Source organism: Podarcis raffonei, chromosome 15 (genome assembly GCF_027172205.1).
Source record: "Podarcis raffonei isolate rPodRaf1 chromosome 15, rPodRaf1.pri, whole genome shotgun sequence".
Classification (NCBI taxonomy): Eukaryota; Metazoa; Chordata; class Lepidosauria; order Squamata; family Lacertidae; genus Podarcis; species Podarcis raffonei.
This window is the reverse complement of record NC_070616.1, coordinates 7,247,103-7,268,933: the sequence shown is the minus strand read 5'-3', so window position 1 is coordinate 7,268,933 and position 21,831 is coordinate 7,247,103. Positions and strand designations below refer to the sequence as shown.

Sequence of the window (21,831 nt, the reverse complement as noted above, 5' to 3'; positions counted from 1 at the left end):
AGAGTTTACACATTATGCAAAAGAGAACGATCAGCCGCACTGTGTTGTGAAGGCAAAATTGCAGCTTTTAGGCAGATAGATGGTTGCAAATATACCCAGGTGTTGTTTGTTTTGCTTTTTTCAGTCATTTGTGTGTCTGTGACTAACATGGAGGGAGAGGGAAATGCAAGGAGCAAAAAAAGGAAGCGGGAGACAACAATTTAGGGGGATGGTGAAGGGATAAAAATATTTAATGTAGCGGATAATAATTTAAAGCTCAGCAGAGGGATGGTGGAGATTATACAAGGAGATTAATCTGGAGCTCATAGTGTTTCCCCACCCACCCTCCAGAACAGAAGCTTGTGTGACAAATCTCAGTGCATATAACGTGCTGTGCAAACCGAGACACTTAAAACAGCGACCGCCAGTATCGTGAGTGTCTGTGCCAGCCTTTGCCAATGAGCTGCTCTCCGGATATTTTGGACTACATCAGCCCCAGCCAGCAATATCCAGCTGTGTCATAGTTTCGTGGCTTGCTTACTTTCAGGCTTAAGTCCTACGAACTAAATGCCGAGCTGCAACCAGGGGGCGCTCGAGGACGTGAGCGCCTGCCCAGAGAAGCGAATTCCAACGCGGGCCAAGCGGGGTGTTCCACCACAGAGACGTCGGCGCCTAGAGCAGCGCCCAATGAGACTCGGGCACGGCTAATGGCGGCTTTTCCATTCTCCACCGGAAGTTCCGGCCGCGCGGCTCCGTCGCCTTGGCAACCGGCAGCCGAGCTGGGAAAATGGCGGCCGAGGCCGCAACGCTAAGAGAGGGAGCGGCGGGACTTGAACCCGTGCCCTTCCTGAAGCGCTACCTAGCCCGTCTTAGCGCCCTGCGGCTCGGGGGCGACGCCAGCCATGCCTCGGGAGGCGACAGCGGCCGCCGCACTGAGCTCCACCTGCTCTTCGACCAGCTCATCTCCGAGACTTGCGGGCCGGGGGGAGCGGGGCCGGGGGCGCCGAGGCCGGAGGTGAGGGGGCTGAGGAGGAGGAGGAGGGTGTAGAGGTGGGCGGGGGCGCATGAAGGGGGGAGCGGGGTGCAATGGGGGCGGGAGGGCGGAGAGTTCAGGACGGGAGAGCCCGGGGTTCAAATCCTCCCCGAGCCATGAACCTGGGTGGGCAACTTACGATGGGCTAATCTCTCTTCCCTCACCCTCCCTCGCAGGGTCCTCGTGAGGATACAAGATGAAGTGGGGTCGGGTTGTCAGCTCCTTGGGAGGAAAGGCCAGCTGGAAACGCATGTTCTGTTCTGAGAACCGCCCTGAGACCTCCTGGTATAGGGCGGCATATAAAGTCAATTTTAAAAATTAAAAATCTTGAATGTGTCTTACTTTGCAGGATGTCTGTGAACTACTTGTTCAGGCTTGCAAGCTTGTACCACTTAATCAAGAACACCTTGTCAACAAAGTTTGCCAGCTGATTCATCACTTGCTTAACAGATTTCCGGTAAGAAAATTAATTTCTCCCACCCCGGCCTCCCCTACTTTCTGATCCAGTGTGTGAATTGAAGCTAGGTGTGCGTTCACACACATGTGCAATGTTTGTGCCCCCACGTGGTTTTTGCTCAGCTGTTTCTGGGACCAGAGATCTGAATGGTTGTTGCGCTGCAGTATTTATTGCAGTATTCCGAGTTCTGAGGAATACTGCAATAAATACTGCAGCGCAGGTTCTGCGGGACCTGACATCTTTCCGCAGGGCCTGCAAGACAGAGCTGTTCCACCAGGCCTTTGGTCAGGGCGCAGCCTGACTCCCTCCTCTGGCAATCCGCACAGAATTTTGCTTAACGGTTGCCATCAATTTGATTTTAATTAATTTTTATAACGAAATGTTTTTAGAATGTTGGATTATTTGATTGTTGTTAGCCGCCCTGAGCCCGGCTTCGGCTGGGGAGGGCGGGATATAAATAAAATTTATTATTTATTATTATTATTCTCTGAAATGGGAAGGGTCCGTAGGTGACTGGTAGAGCATATGCTCCAACACCTGCAGTTATAAAGAGGATCATGAGCAGGTGATTGAGAGGGGCTTCTGCCAGTTACCCTGGAGAGGTGCTGCCCGTCGGAACAAGCAGTATTGGGCTAGGTGGACAACTAGTCTGATCTCAGGTAGTTTCCTGAGCAAGTATAAAGTTATGCACATTGGGGCAAGAAGTCCTAACTTCATATGAATGGGGTCTGAGATTTGGGGTTCATTGGGAATAACCGTGTGAGAATGATGACTCATTATGTGGCACCTATGAAAAAGGCACCATGTTGAGGGATGGTTAGATAATTTTTTGATACCGTTCCTTTCAATACAAATCCATGATGTGACTACATTTGGGGTGCTGTGGGCAGTTCTGGTCTCCTCACCTCAAAAAGGATATTGTAGAGCTGCAAAAGGTACAGAAAAGGGCAACAAATAAGATCAAGGGGCTGGAACAACTCTCATATGAGAAAACATTTAGGACTTTTTAATTTAGGAAAAGGTAAGGTGAGATGTCATAGAGGTTTAAAACAATTTCTTTATACAATCGCAGGTTATAGTTGATGAGGAGAGTCTGAAATATCTTCTGCCTTATTTTATCTCTGCACTGAAGCAGTGCAGCACTTGGACGCATGTTGAAATCCTGCAGGCCTTGGCAGCTTCTGTCTACAACACTGGATCTAAGTGCCAAAAGGTGGGTTGAGAACAAGGTGGAACCATTCCCCTATCAGTCATCTGGTTTCAGGATGATGCAGGGCCAAGGAGCCTTAGCAGTTGCCAAGGGGGGTGTCTGAGGATGTCATGTTGGGGCCCCTCATCATTGTTCTATTTTTATCTTTCATGCAGCTGAGTATTAGTCTGTTTTGGCTTCAGGATATTATGAGATATTAAGCCGTTTTTTCATTTGAATAATAATAATAATTGGATCATGTATCTAGCAGTGTGGGGACTGGTATTTTATATTTTTAGTATCTTCCGGATTTGCTGGGAGAAAATGGACTTCTGGTGCAACTCAGCAGCCCTGCTCAGACCGACTCCGAGCTTAAGAGGGCCGCAGTGCTTAGCATGGCAAATCTCTGCCTCAGGTAAGGAAAACTGCTCTGGTGGTGTCTTTTTTCTCTGTAATAGACGTTCTCGCCTGCTCTGATTTGGGTTTAACTGCTTGTTGTTGTTTTTTAGCACACCTGGGCAATCAGGTCTGGAGGAACCTTACAGAGAACTCTGCTTTCAGGCTTTTCTTAGTGTCTTACAGTCTTCAAAAGGATCTGGGGTGGATGACATCACCTTTTGCATGGTAAGCAAATGTGGCCCTTTTGTCTGAGACACACTGGTAAGCAGCAACTTTCCTGATCACTTCTGGGGATGGTTTCCTCAACTGTAAAATGCAGCAATGCCCTACAGCAATGTCCCTTTTATTTAACAATAACATTCCTTTTCCGAAGCCTAATTGCTTTGGAGCAGGGTAAGAGTCTGCATGTGTGTTGAACATACATGTATGTTTGTGGTGTACTTGTGCCATTTTTGACACCACCTGCTCTGTCCATGCCTGCTTTTTGTTTTGGCTCCATCTGTTGCTGGCATATGGCTCCCAGAATGTTGTGCATGTGGGAAAGTGGCCCTTGGGCTAAAGAAGATTCTCTGTGCCTGTCTTAAACTGTGTAACCAAACAATTAAACACCTGTGTTGCAAACAATTATCAGTAATATCCAAGGCAACACGATGACCAAGTACAACAATGCAATATCAATATAAACTCTATATATCTATACGGAACATAGAACAATATGAAAAACCAAATAAACAGAGATCTTATAAATCTCTGAAAGTCACAAAATGTGCACTCTTGATGGATTCTCTTGAAAACATATAACCAAATAAACATGAGTCTTATAAGTCTCTGAAAGTCTTTGTAGACTATGCAAGTCTCTGAAAGATATACCCACTGTTTCATAGAATTCTTCTTCAGCACAGCAGAAGGATACAGAAATGCTTCATAAACCCATCTATATGGTGAATGGAATTGTGTAACAGCAATATCAATGGAGCAGTGGTCATAAAGTTATAACTTTCTGCTGTGCTGAAGAAGAATTCTACAAAACAGTGGGTATATCCGGAATCATTGTTCACTATGTCTGTTTGCAGACCACTTCGGCAGCATCGGACATCATAAAACAAAGCTTTACAGCTTCTTTTCATCAGATAAGAATCTGACCCATTGCTTCTTTCAGAGACTTGCTTAGTCTACAAAGACTTTCAGAGACTTATAAGACTCATGTTTATTTGGTTATATGTTTTCAAGAGAATCCATCAAGAGTGCACATTTTGTGACTTTCAGAGATTTATAAGATCTCTGTTTATTTGGTTTTTCATATTGTTCAATGTTCCGTATAGATTATATAAAGAGTTTATATTGATATTGCATTGTTGTACTTGATCATCGTGTTGTCTTAAATTGTGGTCAACCTATTGCTGAAGGAGCATATCAGCTTTGCTTGCAGTCATGTTTTGGAAAATGCTCTAGGTTCTCGGAAAGAAGTCTTTTCCTTGTCCGAAGTACAGGAAATCTCTTAACTGGAACTGGGATGACATATAATGGAATGCATATGCTCTGTTTCACAGTTATATCCCTCTCCAATGAGTTTGCTTGGAACTCATAATTAGTTGGCCAACTCCTCTTACTTTCCTGTTTTTAATGTTGCAGATCTTGCCGGTGAAACAATCTGATAACATTTTGAAATTGATTTAATGTGCAGTCCTGTATCATAGGCCCAAAGATTCTTATTTGGTCAAAGCCACATGCTGAGCTTGTGACTAAATTTGGGTGTGATGCTGTGAAATACTTTCTGGCTTTTGGGAAAGATTTGCAGATGAAATTCAATGAAATTTGATGCTTTACACTAATAGTATCATGTGCTACAACATTGTGACTTCAGACAGTGCCAAGTTGATGGGCCAAGTGGCTAATGTTGTTGTTCTCTCCTCCACCCCCACCCCCGGTCTTCTAGTTGTTGCAGAACGCCTTGAAAGGAATCCAGTTACTCTTAAATGGTGGGAAGATGAAGTTGACACAAACTGATCATCTGGGTTCCCTTCTTGCTGTATTAAAGGTGACTTGTTTAAAATGGAAGTCTATCCCTTTTGTCATAGAGGAAGGTGAACTTTCTGGCCAGGATGCTTCTCATAATCTGCACTGCAAATACTTGTCTTAGCAATAGATCATGCCTTTCAACCTCCTGTATTCCATTCTTGCAGTCTGCTTTTGAAATTCCTTCACTTTCTAGGACTAGATTTGTGTCTTGAGTTTGGACATCATGATAAAACTGTAGTGTATCGAAGCATTTCCAAACATGGTGTTCTCTAGATCTGTTAGACTACAGTTGGGATGTTGGGAGTTTTAGTCCAACGACATCCAAAGTACATCAGATGGGGAAGTCTGGTGTATCAGGACAGAAATGAGCCTTGTCCCCCCCCCCCAAATTTGAATGCTGCCCTATCCCTTCTCCTTTATTGCAGCTGCAAGGAAGACTTGGAAAACTCTCACTTCCATTTTTTTAATTAGCTGTCCTTTGTGTCACTTTAATCAGCAAACTTGTTAATCTATGGTCATTTGAAGCAAGTCCATTTTAAACCATGGATTATTAAAGCAACGTTTCCCACAAACCATAGTTAAGATTAGCCACAGTTTAGGGCTAAACTCACTAACCTAAAATGAAAGCAAAAAGCTCCTGATCTCTCTATGGTTGTGCCAGAGGAGAGACAGGGAACATGTGAGCCTCTGGTGGAAGTTAGGCTAATTCCCATTAGGATAAACCATAGTTTCTTCTTCATCTTCTTTTCCATTTGAGTGCAGCTTATGTGGGCAGGTTCTAGCTGGGCATTTTCAGCTGAGTTTGCATGGATAGATTTGGTTGGCATGCTTTAAAAATCTTACAAGGAATTTTAGAGTATCAAAGCTGGGTTTTTTAAAAATGTATAGTGAGAAATCTGAAGTGAATTTAGGAATGTTTAGCAAAAGAATTAGGAGGGATGACACAGGAATCCAGAGGCACCTTGAAGAAAGAGAAGGGTAGCTTTTGTCTGGAGCCACTAAAGTAGACCATTTCCAAAAAGAAGGGACCCACTGCGTATTGACTTGCTGTCACCAAATAATGCAATTCTCATTGGGGGGGGGGTTGTTTCTCATTTTAGAAGTGCATGTTCCATGGGCTTCCTGGACTGAACATAGAAATGCCGGCAGTTTTATATCCAGCATTGCTTCCTCAGTATGACAGCAGGTCGCCAGACAAGCAGGAGAAGTCAGACCTGAGAAATGCTAAAATGACTGGGGTAAACATATTTTTGTATTGATCTTTCATTTGTGTAGATCTACCATTTAAAAATAGTTCAAACGCTGCATCTGCACAGACTGAGCACATTTTTAATACACTCGCTGGCCTCTGCTTTACCATGTTTTAAGCATGTCTAGGCAATGACACTTTGCGACAGATACCGGAAGGGCAGGGGGCCATCTATAAAAGAGAATAGTGAAAATACATGCCATGCACTCCCCTGGTTTGTATGCTTGTCTAGAATCATTAATCTCTAAATGCATGAGAGTTTACAGAGTTCAGGGGAAGGAGAGACAGGTCAATGGGTGGGATATGCTTTTGTTTCAGTACAGATCACTGTTTTAACTACAAGCTGAGTTTCAGCATGGCCTTGTAATTGGGTTTTGGCAAAGGGGGCTTGAGGGGAAGTTTGAAGGGAATAAGCAAAGAGGCTGGTTTTACCCTTTTAAGAAAGTTTTGCCTACTTTGAAAGGGGCCAGACTTTCCTCAGAAAAAGTTGTGTGATGGTTAACCACATGAGCTGTGAGCTAGAAGCCTCTGGTTCAAATAGCACCTCAGTGTACAGGGAGAGCTCAGCCAAAGCACTTTTTATTGATCACAGTGTCTCCTCTGTAGCACAGGGAATGTATGTGTTTGTGTAGATTTAGACTGAAGCTGGTAGCCAGTTATTTCTCCTTGATTCCTTGTGCATCTAAGATTAGACTGTTTAGTCAGATGGTTGCCAGATTCAAAGTGGCATTGCATTCTATATTTTCCATTATGTCTGTAGTTAATAATGTTGATCTCCTCTACAGAGTCATCGGGATTTCTGGGGGAAAGTGTTAAGCTCTTTGAGCACTCAGGGAAAGCATTACTCACATACATATCGGTGATCAAATTTTGTATATGAATGACATTTCTGACAAGATGCTTTCTTAGGCATGCAGGAATAAAACCTTAAATTGTGCTGAAGAGGTTAGGGGAAGTTGATGTACTCTGGCTGCTGATGCAGATTATTCTTGTTTCGTTATATAAAACCAAAACTCTGATTACCCCTCTCTGTGCATGATTCTCTTCTCAAACAACAGAGCAGGAAGAAAAAGCCCAAAGGGAAGCAGAAGAAGGGAAAGTTGGAAGAAGAGCTGAAAGGGCAGCCAGAAAGTGACAGAGGAGGTAAACCAGAGAAGCAGAAGTTACGTGGAGATGCACTGCAAGATTCTGATTCAGATGTCTGGAATCGAGCTTCCAGTGACATACACTCGTCATTTGGGAATGACCATGTACCTCTGAGTGCTTTGGGCTGGAAAAGAATTAGCAGCAGCGACTCAGAGTATTCTGATGCTGAAGGAGGGATGCAGAGTAAAACAAGGTTGGTGTAAGCCTATAAGGTATACTTTAAGATTATTTTTAACACTATTATTGTATGGTTTTTATCTTTTCGATGTTGTAAACCACTTTGATATCTTTTATGATTTAGCGGTATATAAATACTTTTTCTAAATAAATAAATCTAATCCAGGTTTTTAAATTCATTTTTTGTTCTGTGCACCTAAAAATGCATTCTCTTGTTTTGTGCAAGGTCTTTCCAAGCTAAAGTTCGTCAAGGGGCTTTAACTTGCTTCCTTTCCACTGTGAAATCGATAGAGAAGAAAGTCCTCTATGGTTACTGGTCCGCGTTCGTTCCCGATGTGCCTGGAATAGGAAGCCCACAGTCTGCATCCTTGATGACTATTGCTTTAAAAGATCCTTCTCCAAAGGTAAGAAGTTCACTGGCGGCTGTAGACTTTCACTGGTGGACTTTCATTCTTGGGTTATCCAACCTGACCATGTCAGCCCTGCTTGTCCTCTTTATCCCTTGAATGCCCAGCTTTGGTATTAGCACTTGTGACTTGTGGTAACACGGAGGATGGCTTTTTCACTGGTGGCTGAACTACGAGAGGCCTCATCAGTATTGGCATTCCACTGGCTCTTCCACCTGTTTAGGAAGTCCCAAGTTCAAGGAAAGTCTTACCTAATCTAATTGGGGTTTTTTAAACTATTAACACTTTATAACAGGCTTGTGTTATTGTGTATTCTAATTGTGCATGGATTTAATCATTGATCTTGTAAACCACTTAGAAGCCATTTTGACGTGTAAGCGATCTTATTTTATTATTATTATTAAGTTGTAGGGAGCTGCTTTATACCAAGTCAGACTCTTTATCAGTCTAGCCCAGCATTGTCTACTTTTGACCAGCCATGGCTCTCCAGGGTCTTTCCCCATTGCCTGATCTCTGTTCCTTCTAACTAGGAGATGGTAGGGATCAAACCCAGGACCATCTGTCTGTAGGGTCTTTGCCTTACCACTGAGCTATTGTCCTTCCCATGAAATGAATCCCTCCCTCTTCCAGACACGGGCCTGTGCCCTCCAAGTTCTCTCGGCCATCTTGGAAGGCTCCAAGCAGTTCCTTTCCATTGCTGAAGATGCAGTTGATCACAGGAGAGCCTTCACACCCTTCTCGGTTTCCATTGCATCCAGCATCCGAGAGCTCCACCGCTGTCTGCTGCTGGCCTTGGTGGCTGAATCCTCTTCCCAGACGCTCACCCAAATAATCAAGGTAAACCTTTGCCTGCAGGAATTCCCTTTATGTTGTCAATTCTACTAGTTTGCTCGCCAGCAGGTTTTAAAAGTAATTTTTTGCAGCATGCATTGTTTCTCCAGCAGTTGTGCAGATTCTCATAATCAGTGGCTATTAGCCATGATGGCTATGCTCTTGTTGCTAATCTACAGACAACCAGAAATAAGGATTACTAAACCTATTTCTGCTACTAGGCCTTGCCCAAGACAGTCCTTCTGTAGGTACAAATATACAAGAAGCATACATGGTGTCTGCTTTCTAAGTGACTTGCTAACACCTTCTCTTTTCCTTGCACGTTTCCAGTGCCTTGCCAATCTGGTATCGAACGCGCCATACAGCCGTCTGAAGCCTGGGCTGCTGACAAGAGTATGGCACCAGATAAAGCCATACATTAGACACAAAGGTAAGTGCAGGTCCCAGTTCTCCTTGGGGGTGTGGGTTTGTGCCACAGTCTTGCATGTTAATGGTCTTCTGTGTATTAAACTTCCATTCTGAGAAATTGTCTGCTGCATTATGGCATGTAACCCAGCGGTGTACTTGTCAGTTGCTGCCAGAAACCCTGGTGAATGGTGTCAAATATTTCTGCTCCACGAATTGGAGCACCCCCCCATTTAGGTTGGCAACTGGCGGCGAGCCAAGGGGAGTCACATTTGGCCCTAGGGCTTCCAGTTGCTGATCTCTGCATATTAAGACTTACCATGACGCCAGAGTATACAATGCATACAAGGTAGTGGCCTGACCCTTGGCCTTACTGCAGCTGCCTCACAGGTCTCTTTGTTTCTTTCTACTAGATGTTAATGTTCGAGTGTTAAGCCTCACACTGCTAGGAGCCATCGTATCGGCTCAGGCTCCTTTGCCGGAGGTTCGCCGCCTTTTGCAGCTGCCCAGCTCTTCAGGGCTCAGTGATGGCCGCTCTGCCATACCGCATTCAGCTACATGCTCTGGCGTACCTGAATGGCGCAAAGAAGCTCCAGCAGCTCCAGGAGAGGAGCCCCTTGCTGTGGAAAATGAACCAGCAGAGCCCTGCTGGCTCCTAAATCTCTGCATCTCTCTGGTTGTGCTGCCCAAGGAAGACAGCTACTCAGATAGCGACACCAGCTGCCTGCCAGCCACTAGCATATACGAACCCTCTCCAGTTCGGCTGGAGTCCTTGCAGGTAAGTCAATGAGGCTAGATGACTAGAATAGTAGCCACCTTTTTCCTACAGTTAAAACAAGGGAGTCCTCTGACACATTGAAGACCATAGCTCAGTCGGAAAGCACATGCCGGCCCACCTGTTGATCACCTGATGTCACAGGGAAGTTGGTTGCAAGGCGCTGCCAAAATGAAGTTTCCTCCCTCTGTTTTAGCAGGCGTTTCCATGCAAAAACCCCTCCTGAATCAGGCTTCAGCCCCAACTTATCAACTGCACAATTGGGGGCTATTACATTATGGTGCTCTGGCTGTGCCCATTGAGAACAGCCAATACAGGAATTATCCCTGTCTTCCTGCCCATCAGGTGACATTTCAAGTGACATCAGCTGATAAGCAGGTGGGTGTGGTTTTGGGGGAATGGTCTTGCGGACTAAATTAGACCCAGGACTAAGCTACATTAGTGTTTTTTTTAAGGTTATAAATGCGTTATAACACTGTGACAATAAATGGTGTAGAGCTGAAATCGGAACACTGAAATTTTCCATTGTGAACTTTAAAACAGTTTTTTGCAGAGCGTTTTCAGAGTGTTTTTTATAGCTGTGTAGATGCAGCCCTACTGACAGACCAGGATTGGCCCATGACCCAGAGGATTCCCACTGCTGGAGTCATGTAGCTGCCTATGTTTATCTGACACATGCTCTTCTCTCCATCTTTATCTATTACAGGTCCTAGCCCTACTTGTCAAGGGGTATTTCTCAGTCTCCCAGAGCTATCTGCTAGAGCTTGGCGAAGTGGCTTGTAAGTGCATGGAGGAAACAGATCCATCCATCCAGCTCCACGGGGCAAAAGTAAGAGCTTGTAGAGTTTGTCCAGTTTTGGTGTTGTATGGTAAAAAAATTAGCTTCTGCCCAAACTTCTTTGGTTCCAGATAAATGCACTTTTTTGTTCATTAAATTCATATATATTTAGCCTAGCTCTTTGAGCAGTTTACAAACCCATGTAATAACAAATCAAAATTTAAGAAATGGCAATAAAGACAGCAACACCAATTTATAAATAACACTGGTGTGTGTTTGTGGAGGAACCTAGCATAAGAGCAGCTAAAATCTAAAAACCTGCAAGAGGAATAATTTGGTTCAAGCATCTAAAAGTACCAGATGACTGTACTCCTTGTGTTTAAGAGACCTGTAAGAACAGAAGAGCGTTCTTCACCTGGCTGGTAAAACACTATTGTGTGGTTGTCAGACGAGCATCTCTGTGGAGGGCATTATACAAGTTAAATTCCATAGCTGAAAAGGCCGTCCAGTTAAGCTAACAGCAGCTTCCATATTATAACTTGAAAAACAACATTTAAAGGACACCACAGCAACATATATATTGTGACTGCCTTGTTGTCGTTTTCCCTGGAGGTTTTTTATTTTCTAAATTGGGGAGAGTGGGAATTGGTCAATAAGACAGATCAGTAAGAAAGTTACCTGGGGCCGCATGATCTTTTGTTCCATACACTTGTGGATGTATTTCAGTTTATTCATCTTCTGTGTTTGTGTGTGTGTGGTTTTTTTTGTCAGCTCCTGGATGAGCTTGGTGTCGGTATAATACAGCAGCACAAGTCAGATGAGGCTGTCACTGCAGATCAACGGGTGCCTGTCGACCTGGTGTGTATAATATGCATGTGGTTGATTCCATTTTTCAAGCTTTTGAAATAGTGTCTGAATGTAGATCCTTTGTTTAGCAATAAATGAATGGGTGAGGGGTCTGGAAACCACCTCTTGTGAGGAGTAGTTGGCAAGAAACTGGGTATCTTTAGCCAGGAGTAGAGACGATTAAGGGGAGACATGATATTATGCCTACTGGTTTAAGGTGACTGCCATACAGAAGGAACAGACTTATTCTCTGTTACTCAAACCAGCAGGGTTAGAATTTAATGGATGGAAACTTACAAGGAAGCAGAATTTGGTGAAGTCTCAGTATAAGTCTCCTTACAGCTAGAACTGGAGGATTCCCTTTCACTGGATGTATTTAACAGACAGTGCTTGAACAGTCTCCTGTTAGGGATGCTCTCATTGAACCCTGCATTGACTGAGTGATCTCTTCCAGTGCTGTGATTCTATGTAGCAATTTACTGAAAGACTCCTAGGGGTTATAACTGCAACTAGGCTTTTGCTTTCCCTGTAGGTTGTAACATTCTGGACTAGAATGCTGAATGGACCCTTACTGGGTGCACTCCAAAACGCCCAACATCCAACACTTCAGACCAGCTCTTGCAATGCTCTCTCTTCCATCTTACCAGAAGCTTTCAGTGGTCTCCCGGTAAGCATGTTGCTAAGCTTTACATGTCAGTATTCCTGTGGGAATGAAAGAGGCAAAAAGTAGGTGGAGCAATGGATGTAAACGTTGCCTTGGTAAGGATGGCTGGTTTCTACCTCTCTGTCATCCAAGCAAGCAAGATGCTGCATTGTCAGGGACCACAGACACATTCCAGCCTGGCAAAAAGTATTCAAGGAGGGTGTGATTCAAGGCTGGTGAAAGGGATGGCCTGGGGTGAGAGGTTGTGGCTGGGGAGGGGTGTGTGGCTCAGGGTGAGGTTCCCCTGGGCTCCAGGTTCTTCAACCCTGCTGGACACCAGGATACAAACCCTCCAATGTGGTTTGCCATGATGCCTTTACTGTGGCTCACTGTGACTTGGTTTAAAATCCCTTGGCAGTATCTTCAGTCTGTTAGACTTCCATATTTTCTGGTTTTTGTTTAACGTTACCATTTTAACCCTGGGCTGAAATCCTTTCAACAAAATGAGTTTGGCTGCGTGATGTTTGACTGATGACTTCTCTCCTTTTGCTGATGGGCAGGGCGACAAGCAAATCCTCTGCATCACTATTCTTCTTGGGCTCAACCACAGTGAGAATCCACTGGTGAAAGCTGCTGCCGCTCGTGCGCTTGGGGTCTACGTTGTCTTCCCATCTCTCCAGCAGGTCATAGCTTGATCTCTGTTTCCTCTGTTCCTTTTGGTTTTGCTCTGCATCTTGTTATGAAATGGGAACAGTGTTGTTGTTAAGTCTAGCCTTGTAAATAAGCCCACAAAACTTACTAGTGGGGGGGGATTGTGGTGGTTTTTTTTCTGTTCTGCTTTTTCCATACAGATGAAACCTAACTTTGAGCTACTAGACTCCTAAACTCAGGGTCACCAAGTGAAATCCAAGGCAGGCAAGATGTAATTCTTCACTCAACATAAGAATAATAATTTATATAGGAGCATAGCAAAAGCCCTGCTGGATCAAGCAAGTGGCCCATCTAGTCCAACAACAGCAGCTTAACAAGAGCACACTGGATCAGGCCAATGACCTGTCTAGGTCAGCATCCTGTTCTCACATTGGCCAACCAGATGCCTATTTGGAATCTGACAAGCAGGACCTAAGCACAGTAGATCTCCCTGCCTGGGATTCCCAGCAATTGGTATTCAGGGCCATAGGGTTTCTGACAGTAGAAGATAGATTTTAGATAGGCAATTTCAGGGATGAAAAGAGGGCGGATTCCCCTTTAAAGCTGTCAGAACAAGAGACCAGTACCACATCTTATGACAGTGAGTTCCATGAGAGGATGAGGTCTGCTAGTGTGTTCAGTCTCTCACTTTGCTGTGGCATTGACAAGTGTAGTCCTCTGTCCTATTTTAAATCAGTCTTCAGCGTTTTAATTTACGAAACGTTAAACATGTGCTGTGGGTCATTTAAATTGTATCACTTACAAAATGCATATACAGTGGTACCTTGGTTCTCGAACTTAATCCGTTCCAGGAGTCCATTTGACTCCTGAAACCGTTCGAAAACCAAGGCACAGCTTCCGATTGGCTGCAGGAGCTTCCTGTACTCAAGCGGAAGCCATGTCAGATGTTCGGCTTCCGAAAAACGTTCACAAACCAGAGCACTTCCGGTTTTGGGAGTCGATTTGTTTTGGCAGCTAAGCCCTTCGAGAACCAAGGTACGACTGTACACTAACCCTTACAACTGCAAATTTCATACACTTCATAATGTTTTATGGTTCTTTTTCAACGCCATGAAAATGTTTAAATGCATTCATGTCCGTGTTGAATTTCTGACTTGCATAGAAAATGAAAGGGGTCCAAAAGCCCTCAAAATCTTCTGTTTTTTCTCCTCCACCACCACACACAATTGCAAATTCTGTCACTTTTGCCACGAAGGGCAGATTGCAAGTCTTAATTAAACCACCTGTAAAATCACTGCTATATTTGCACCAATGTCTTTAGCCTGTTCAAATTTTGGACCTTTTTGCTCTTAGCTTCTTTCAACACGGGACTGAAGCAAGTATACAGGTCTAGTTACACATCACCCTACTTGGGTCCTGGACAAATGTCCCCCTTCTCCAGTGGGTGGGACATGGATATTATAAATTTCTCCTGTATATAACTGAGTATAACTACTCACTTGACAATCCTTTGGGCTCTCAAAGCACAGCTTGAGTTCAGCATTTCTGTTCAAACCTCACGTCTATGTTTGCAAGTCCTTTAGTAAGCAGGCTGCTCTTTCAGAGAGCACTGCTAAGCTAAACACCCAAACAGCTGAAGCTACAAAGAGAGTGTGTGGCTTTTTTTTCTTTAAATGAATAATAGCAATGGCAAAGAAAGGAGAAGACAAATGGAGCGTGACACTGAAGAGCAGATTAGAGTTGTAAGGTCACTGGGGAGTACTGAGAAGCAATTAATTTAATGATAGGTTGTGATTAGTGAAAGGATAAGATTAGCGGTTTGGGGTAATTGCACTTGATTTTAAGTAGCTGGAGCGCCAATTAGATGAAAATGTACTCGGAGGCCCTTGTAGTATCAGGAGACCAGTGAGGTTTGGGCACCTCATACAACCCGTCAGTAATTAACAACCAAGGTGACGGGGTATATTGGATAAAATGTAATACAGTGTCCGTAATGTGTAGAGGAAGGCCAACTCTGCATTTAGTGATGCACCAGATAGTCATAGGCAACCAGGAATTCCGTGCAGGCAACCTAGCAGTTCAAAAGCATGTCAGAGTGCAAGTAGATAAATAGGTACCGCTCTGGTGGGAAGGTAAACGGCGTTTCCATGCGCTGCTCTGGTTCACCAGAAGTGGCTTAGCCATGCTGGCCACATGACCCGGAAGCTCCATTCTTCTCCCACCAACCTGCTGCTAAGAGGCCAGTAGCCTGTGATTCCATGCCTACCAAGGAGCAGGGGGCTTCCTTTCCTTCATGGCCAACATGGAAATGCAGACTATTAGCCTTTTAGCAGCCTATTAAAGTTTGCAGGCTAGTAACTTCTGCAGGCTTCTTTACAAAGCGGAAGGAAGGTTGGCTTTTTAAAAGCTTAAATCACTAGGACAACTTTGCCACAGGAGTAGTCACTGTGCCAAGATGAATAAAATGAACTCCATATTCAGAGTCAGCAAAACTCCCACATGCTGGAGTTAAACAGGGAAGAGGTATTGCCTTCCTGCCCTTGTAGGCTTCTTGAAAACACGTAGCCGACAGCTGTTTTGAGACAGAATATTGGTGGACTACAACACCCATCATCCCTTACCATTAACATGCTATCTGAAGCTTATGGGTGTTTTAGACCAACATCCGTAGGGCTACAGCTTCACCGCTGGCTTATTTGCTCTTCAGTTTTCTTCTTCTGCCCCCATTTCCTGTCCTTTCACATGGTCCAGACCCTGTTCAGTTCTCTCTAATTGCCCCATCCCTCTCATGGGTAACCATAAGAGCAGCTTGGCCAGTTGTAGGTAGAAGCAGGGTAAGAATGCTCAGCCAGTGACAACCAGCAGGAGAATTTAAGAAGAGCCTGGTGGATCAAGTCAGTGGTCTATCTAGTCCAGGATCTGGTTCTCCCCAGTTGCCTATAGGGATCCTTTCTGCCTGTGGTTTCCAGCCACTAGCATTCAGGAGCCTACTGCCTCTGACAGTCAAGGCAGAACTTAGTCATTGTGGCTTGTAGCTATTGATAGCCTTCCCCGAATTTAGCCAATTCTCTTTTAAAGCTGGCCATCACTGCCTGATGTGGAAGCAAACTCTTTCTGCTTCCCTTTGTCTGTCCTGTATCTTCCAGCATTCTTCTTTTAACGGATGCCCCTGAATTCTTGTGTTAGGAGACAGGGAGACCTTTTTGTTGTTATTACTCACTTTTTCCACACCACTCTTAATTTTATACACTCATGTTGCCTCCCGCTTACCTTTTTTCTAAACTAAAAAACTGCAAATGTATCCAGACACCCTTCTGTGGCAGCTGAGCTAGACAATCATACAAAAATCCCTTGCTGGATTGTGATATATAAAATCAGCCAAGCAGGGTTCCTGGTGAAGAGGGTGAAATCAAGTGGACTGAAAAAAATGGTCAATATCTATCCTTAGGATGTGATGTTCGTTGCGGACACAGCCAACGCAATCCTGGATTCCCTCTGTGACAGTTCTCCAAACGTCCGTGCCAAAGCAGCTTGGTCCTTGGGCAACCTGACAGACACTCTGATCATCAACATGTATGTAGCTAACTCCTTTGGGACCTTTTTTTTTTTTTTAACATCTTATTAACATTATTTAAATGACATTTGGAAAAACAGCAACTGAATCCCATAAAATTAAAATTTAAAATAAAACAAGCATTTGGGAAAGGGGGAAGGTTCTACTCAGTGCCAAAAAGATAACACCTCAAAGGGAGGGGCGGGTTCTAAAGTTGATGGGTCACCACAGAGAAGGCCCTGTCCTCTCCCTTTAGTGGTTTGACCCAGATACCAACCTTCAAGATGGGTTTTGGTACACAAGCCTATTTGTGTGCTGTTGCCCCAGTGGCATTTAAAATTCTACTACCTGTCTATACCAGAGCCTAGTTTTTGATACTGCTGTTTTGTCCTAATGAGATTGTGTGTGTGTGTTTGCGGGAATTGGGTAGGTAGTCCATAATGAATCTGATTTTGGGATTTCAATTTACATCACTCATTTCTTACTTTTAAAAAAAGCAGTAAGTGGAAGTATGTAGAAGAACAATCAATAGATTCCTAATTTAATCATAGATTCCCTTCCCACAATTTGAAATGGCCAATCCAAGGGCACCAATCCAAGGGCACTACTGTTTTTTACTCAGGTGGGCATTATGTGTGCATTTCTTGCAGCAGTTCTAATTATGATCTCTCCTCTTTTGATCCCGCCTTCCTGTTTTGGGAATGCAGGGAGTTGTTGGGACAAAGTTTCCAGGATGAATTCTCAGACCTGCTGCTTCTGAAAATGTTGCGGTCAGCAACTGATGCGTCAAAGGACAAAGACAAGGCAAGTACATTGACGGTCCCTTTGTATTTGGTGGTGCTGTGGACTTGTGTGTAGCTCTTGGATTCAGACACACTTGAAATACTGGGAGTGCCAAGAGTTCCAGAGTTGGTGGCCAAAGTGTGTTTTGTTATTTAGACGCATTGAGGTATCCACTTAACCATTCAGCCAGGACCAGAACAGGAGTGCATTGGAATGACCAGTGCATTCATAGAGGACAGTGATGTCACTCTGGCTGGCTGAAGTGGTGAGACTTTGCAGTTGAAAGCAGGACCTGTAGTCGTCCCACATAGACTAAGTGCTGGAGTGTTTTGGGAAATGCAGTACATTTTCCTCAAGATGTTTCCTGCCTCCAACTTGGATTTTGCATTGTCGGAGAGGTAAGCAACTATGATTGTAAGCAAGCTCCAGATCGGTTCTTTTCAGGGGAATGTGAAGTCTGATGCTGTACTTCTTTGCACTTCTGCACATGACCTCTTGCCACAAGGGGGCAGGTTTTGAGGCTTTTTTATTTCCCATCTTTCCAACCTTTGTGGCACCTGAAATACAAATTTATTGTGACATAAGCTTTTATGAGTTTAAAATTCACTTCATCAGAGCTAATGTCAACTTCATCTGTTCTTACGTGCTTAGATGTTTTTGTTGTTTGAGCAGTGTATCACTCTTGTCAAATAAACTAACTGGCTTGTAGTTCACAAAGCTTATGCCAAAATAAATTTGTTAGTGTTTAAACTTATTTTTATTTATCAAAATTTATATACTGCTTGATTGTTACAGAAAAAAGAGATTTACAAAAATAAATGCTATGCGACTTCTTGTTTTGCTGCAGCAGACTGATGTGGCTGTCCATCTGAAACATTTCTGTCCCCTTTACAGTCTTAGCAACACTATGGGGTAGTTTCACTTTGGAGTGGTTGTTCCCAAACGTTCTGGGGCCGAATTGCAATTTGAACCTGGTTCAATATGTGCATCCCTCAGTTTAAGGAACATGGAATGAAGCTGCTTCCCAAACTTCGTATGATACACCAGATGGAGTGTGGAACTATTATTTCTACTCCAGCTCATAGGTACTTGGCGTGGCTTTGCAAACACATATAATAAAGCAAAGCTCTTTAAAACTCACACAAAAGTAAATTAAAAGTAGTAATCTAAAACACAATACAAATAGCAGCAGTAGTTGGATGGGAAAACCTGTTTTTAACTCACAATGAAAAGAAGCCACAGAGGGAGCTGGATAGATTTTCGAATGGAGGGTATTCCAGACCTACAGCGCTACTACCGAGAAGGTCCTGTTTCTGATGCTCAGTCACCTAAAGGCCCAAGACAGTGACACAGAAGGCAAATCTGGTCATCTTACAGCCTGGGTAAATCTGTGACTGAAGGCAGTGGCAGCAGCCATTTTCTTGCACTTACCAGAATTTCAAAATCTCTTTTCCAGGTGAAAAGCAATGCTGTCCGTGCCCTTGGAAACCTCCTTCATTTTCTGCAGCCGTCACAGATTGCTAATCCCAGGTTCAGCCAACCCATTGAGGAATCCGTACATGCCTTGATCTCTACAGTGCAGAGTGAAAACAGAATGAAAGTCTGCTGGAACGCCTGCTATGCACTTGGGAACGTCTTCAAAAATCCTGCCTTGCCACTGGGTGAGTGCAAAACAATGGTTCAATGTTTCTGTGCCTCGTTGTCTTGTATGTTATCGATCCCAAATGGATGTGCAAAAATGAGGCCTAGGACCATGTGTCCTTTGAGTGGATATTGGCAAAGATTTCCCTTCTTGTCTCTTCAAGGCACCTGGTCTACAGATCACAGGCAGTATGGTGTAAGAATCCAAGGAAACCCCGGTTGTATCATACTGAGGATCTTGTTCTGTTTCCAACAGTGGCCAATTGGATGCCTCTTTGAAACCCATTATCAAGGCTCAAAGTATTTCTAAAAGGAACCCCACTCCTGTTGCCCCTACTCAGTGGCACACTGCCTCTGAAATTCCATTTATTCATTTCAAAACCACTTAATATTCTGAGAAGCTCTTAAGCTATGTACAATATGAAAACATTATACATTAAAATAAAATAAAAAACTTTTAATAAACCCCATGAAGGCAAGTAAATCAGATGTTCAGGAGATTTGCACAAATAAATTAGGGCCTGGTCTTATAGGCCAGAGAAAGCCCCAGCAAAAATGGTAAAGTCTTCACAAAACATCTGAAGCAACTGGCAATTGCTGCTTCACATATGGCAGAAAATAAGGGCATTGCACAGTACAGGGGCAGTAACAGATAATGTCTGTTTTCAGGTCACCACCCTATGATATTCTGTAGCGTGCAGTGCTGCCATGAGTAGAATTTCTCCCTGGTGATATAAGTTGGTATCTTCAATCTTTTCAGACCCAAGGCCCACTTTTAGCCCCCAAATGCATTTTGGGACCCATTTCAACCTTTTATCATATTTTTGCGTTGTGGTAGTGCTCCTGTCGTAACCCACGTTGGATCAGGCCACAGGCTACTAGTGGGTTCTGACCCACCAGTTGAAGACCGGTGATCTAAGTGAACATGGGCAGGTGGTCTTTCAGGTAATCTGGTCCTGAGTTGTTCAGGCTTTTATATGTTAACATCAGGACCTTGAACATGGCCTAGTAGCTGATTAGCAGCCAGCACAGCTGTCATTTATCTAGCAACAATAGCTAGACATTTATTACAGCAATTCTACATTCTGTGAGTAAAAAAAGCCCCCCAAACAGCCCATCTGTCTCTTAGATTTTTGGCAGAATGTGGCTGTGAAGCACCTTATCCAGTCTCCTGACCCTTGCTTTTTCCTGCTTCCAATTCTTTTAGGAGAAGCCCTTTGGACCGCCCAAGCCTATAACGCCCTTACCTCTGTTGTCAAGTCCTGCAAGAATTTCAAAGTCCGCATCAAATCAGCCGCAGCCCTCTCGGTGCCAGCCGAAAGGAAGCGCTACGGGACCCCTGAGCAGTTCTCCCAGATCTGGAGTGCCTTGGTCGTGGCCTTGCAGAGAAGCGAGGAGGCCCAAGACTTCCTGGAGTTCAAGTACAGCGCCAGCCTGCGGACGCAGCTCTGCCACGCTCTGCTCCATTTGCTGAGCCTGGCAGACGAGGTGGACCTGCCGGCCATCGAAAAGTCGGTGGCTGAGCATGGAGAAGTAATTGGATCTTACATGTTGCAGTATTTGAAATCTGGAGTTTCCGAAGAGGAAGTGGGGATAGGTGAGAACTTTCCCGAAAGGAGCAAATTCCTGGAAAGGGCTGTTGAGCATGTGCAGAGTATCGAGGAGCTGTTGGAAGGATGCCCGAAGAAAAGGGGGACAGTAGCTTATCTAGAAGACATATTGGAAGCCCACAACAGTGCCACAGGACCCTCGGAAGCTTAAAGGAATGTGGCCTAAGCAGAGGGCATCTTCTTAGTGCCACAAAAGGCAGTATAAAACTGCCTTGAGCCTTCCTGTAGGGGGCTTAGACATGGCTGCCTTGGTTCCTTAGAAGCAGGAGCAGCACACAGCAAGTAAAATCAAGCCCCTTTCTGTAGATGAGTCAGTGCACTTTGGCATGGATGGGGCAGACTTTCAGGTCCCTAAAAACTCTTTCCCCAAGTGAGGAGCGTGATAGTGGAAGATACAGCCATTAAAGGAAAGGGAAGAGATAGCGGAGTGTCCAGTACTGTCAGGGAAAAGGGGAGTTAAATGCCAAACACAAATTCAGACCAAATAGAAAGAACCTGGTAAGTAAGATTCTCAGTTTCCAACTCTGTTCTGATGAAAAATAAATGGGTCATGTGCTTAATAATAATAAATCACTAATAAACTTTTCCCTTCCTATATGCAGTCATCTTATTTATTGAGTTTTAGTGGCTCTAAATTATTGGTTGGTCAGAAAACCTGGGTTGCCAGGCAACTAATAAATTTAATCAAAAAGTTCTAGATAATTAAAATAATTAAATGAACAAAAACAACCCTTCCTCCTCTCCCAATATGAGGATTCAGAAACCGAGGGAAAGGGGGCCTTCCTCTATGTTTCCATATTTGTCACATGACCTGTTTTCAGAGCTCTATTCCTGCTAGTCCGTGGCAGTCTGAGGTAGCCTTCCGTTATATCACATCCCCCATCTATTCCCACATAGTTTGGCTACCGTCATATATGGTGCTATTTTTCTAGAAAAAGGCGCCGGAAATCACCATGAACGCCTTTGTTTTCTTATAATGGCAGTAGCACCCACCTGAGAAGTGCCGGAACTGAGTTTTAGCTGACAAAAAGGCCTGGTCATATGACAGGTGTTTATGTCCTTGGTGTTAAGGGACTGAGGGAAGAAAGTATCCCATTTTCATAATTTTATAATAATCAGGGTGGATAAACTATGACTCTGTTCAGACATCACACCTAACCTCTATTGTGGTTTTAACCTTCTGTAAATTATTGTAATTTTTTAAGTGATGATTTTATTGTTTTACAGTATCTTTTTTTTGTACACCCCTTTGAGATTTTA

General features: G+C 43.9%; 1 protein-coding gene across 2 annotated transcripts; it reads left to right on the top strand.

Annotated features, from left to right (window-relative positions):
* Nucleotides 1-733: 733 nt before the first annotated feature.
* HEATR6 (HEAT repeat containing 6) lies at nucleotides 734-21,168 on the top strand. Of its 2 annotated transcripts, XM_053366678.1 has the most exons (21): nucleotides 734-994; nucleotides 1,362-1,469; nucleotides 2,542-2,682; nucleotides 2,958-3,073; nucleotides 3,168-3,282; nucleotides 4,994-5,095; nucleotides 6,177-6,314; nucleotides 7,384-7,664; nucleotides 7,875-8,052; nucleotides 8,686-8,892; nucleotides 9,217-9,316; nucleotides 9,705-9,801; nucleotides 9,850-10,069; nucleotides 10,773-10,895; nucleotides 11,616-11,702; nucleotides 12,223-12,357; nucleotides 12,894-13,016; nucleotides 16,433-16,557; nucleotides 17,245-17,341; nucleotides 18,777-18,981; nucleotides 20,169-21,168. In XM_053366678.1, exons 1-21 carry the CDS (start codon nucleotides 767-769, stop codon nucleotides 20,720-20,722), a joined length of 3,480 nt encoding a protein of 1,159 aa, XP_053222653.1. In that variant the 5' UTR covers nucleotides 734-766; the 3' UTR covers nucleotides 20,723-21,168. The 2 variants fall into 2 exon arrangements, with proteins under 2 accessions (XP_053222653.1, XP_053222652.1); XM_053366677.1 differs by having other exon boundaries at nucleotides 9,705-10,069.
* Nucleotides 21,169-21,831: the final 663 nt, after the last annotated feature.

Coding starts and splice junctions, on each gene's coding strand:
- HEATR6 (XM_053366677.1), top strand. CDS start 767: ATGGCGGCCGAGGCCGCAACGCTAAGAGAGGGAGCGGCGGGACTTGAA. Junction 6,315..7,383: donor GAAATGCTAAAATGACTGGG/GTAAACATATTT, acceptor CTCAAACAACAG/AGCAGGAAGAAAAAGCCCAA. Junction 8,893..9,216: donor CGCTCACCCAAATAATCAAG/GTAAACCTTTGC, acceptor GCACGTTTCCAG/TGCCTTGCCAATCTGGTATC.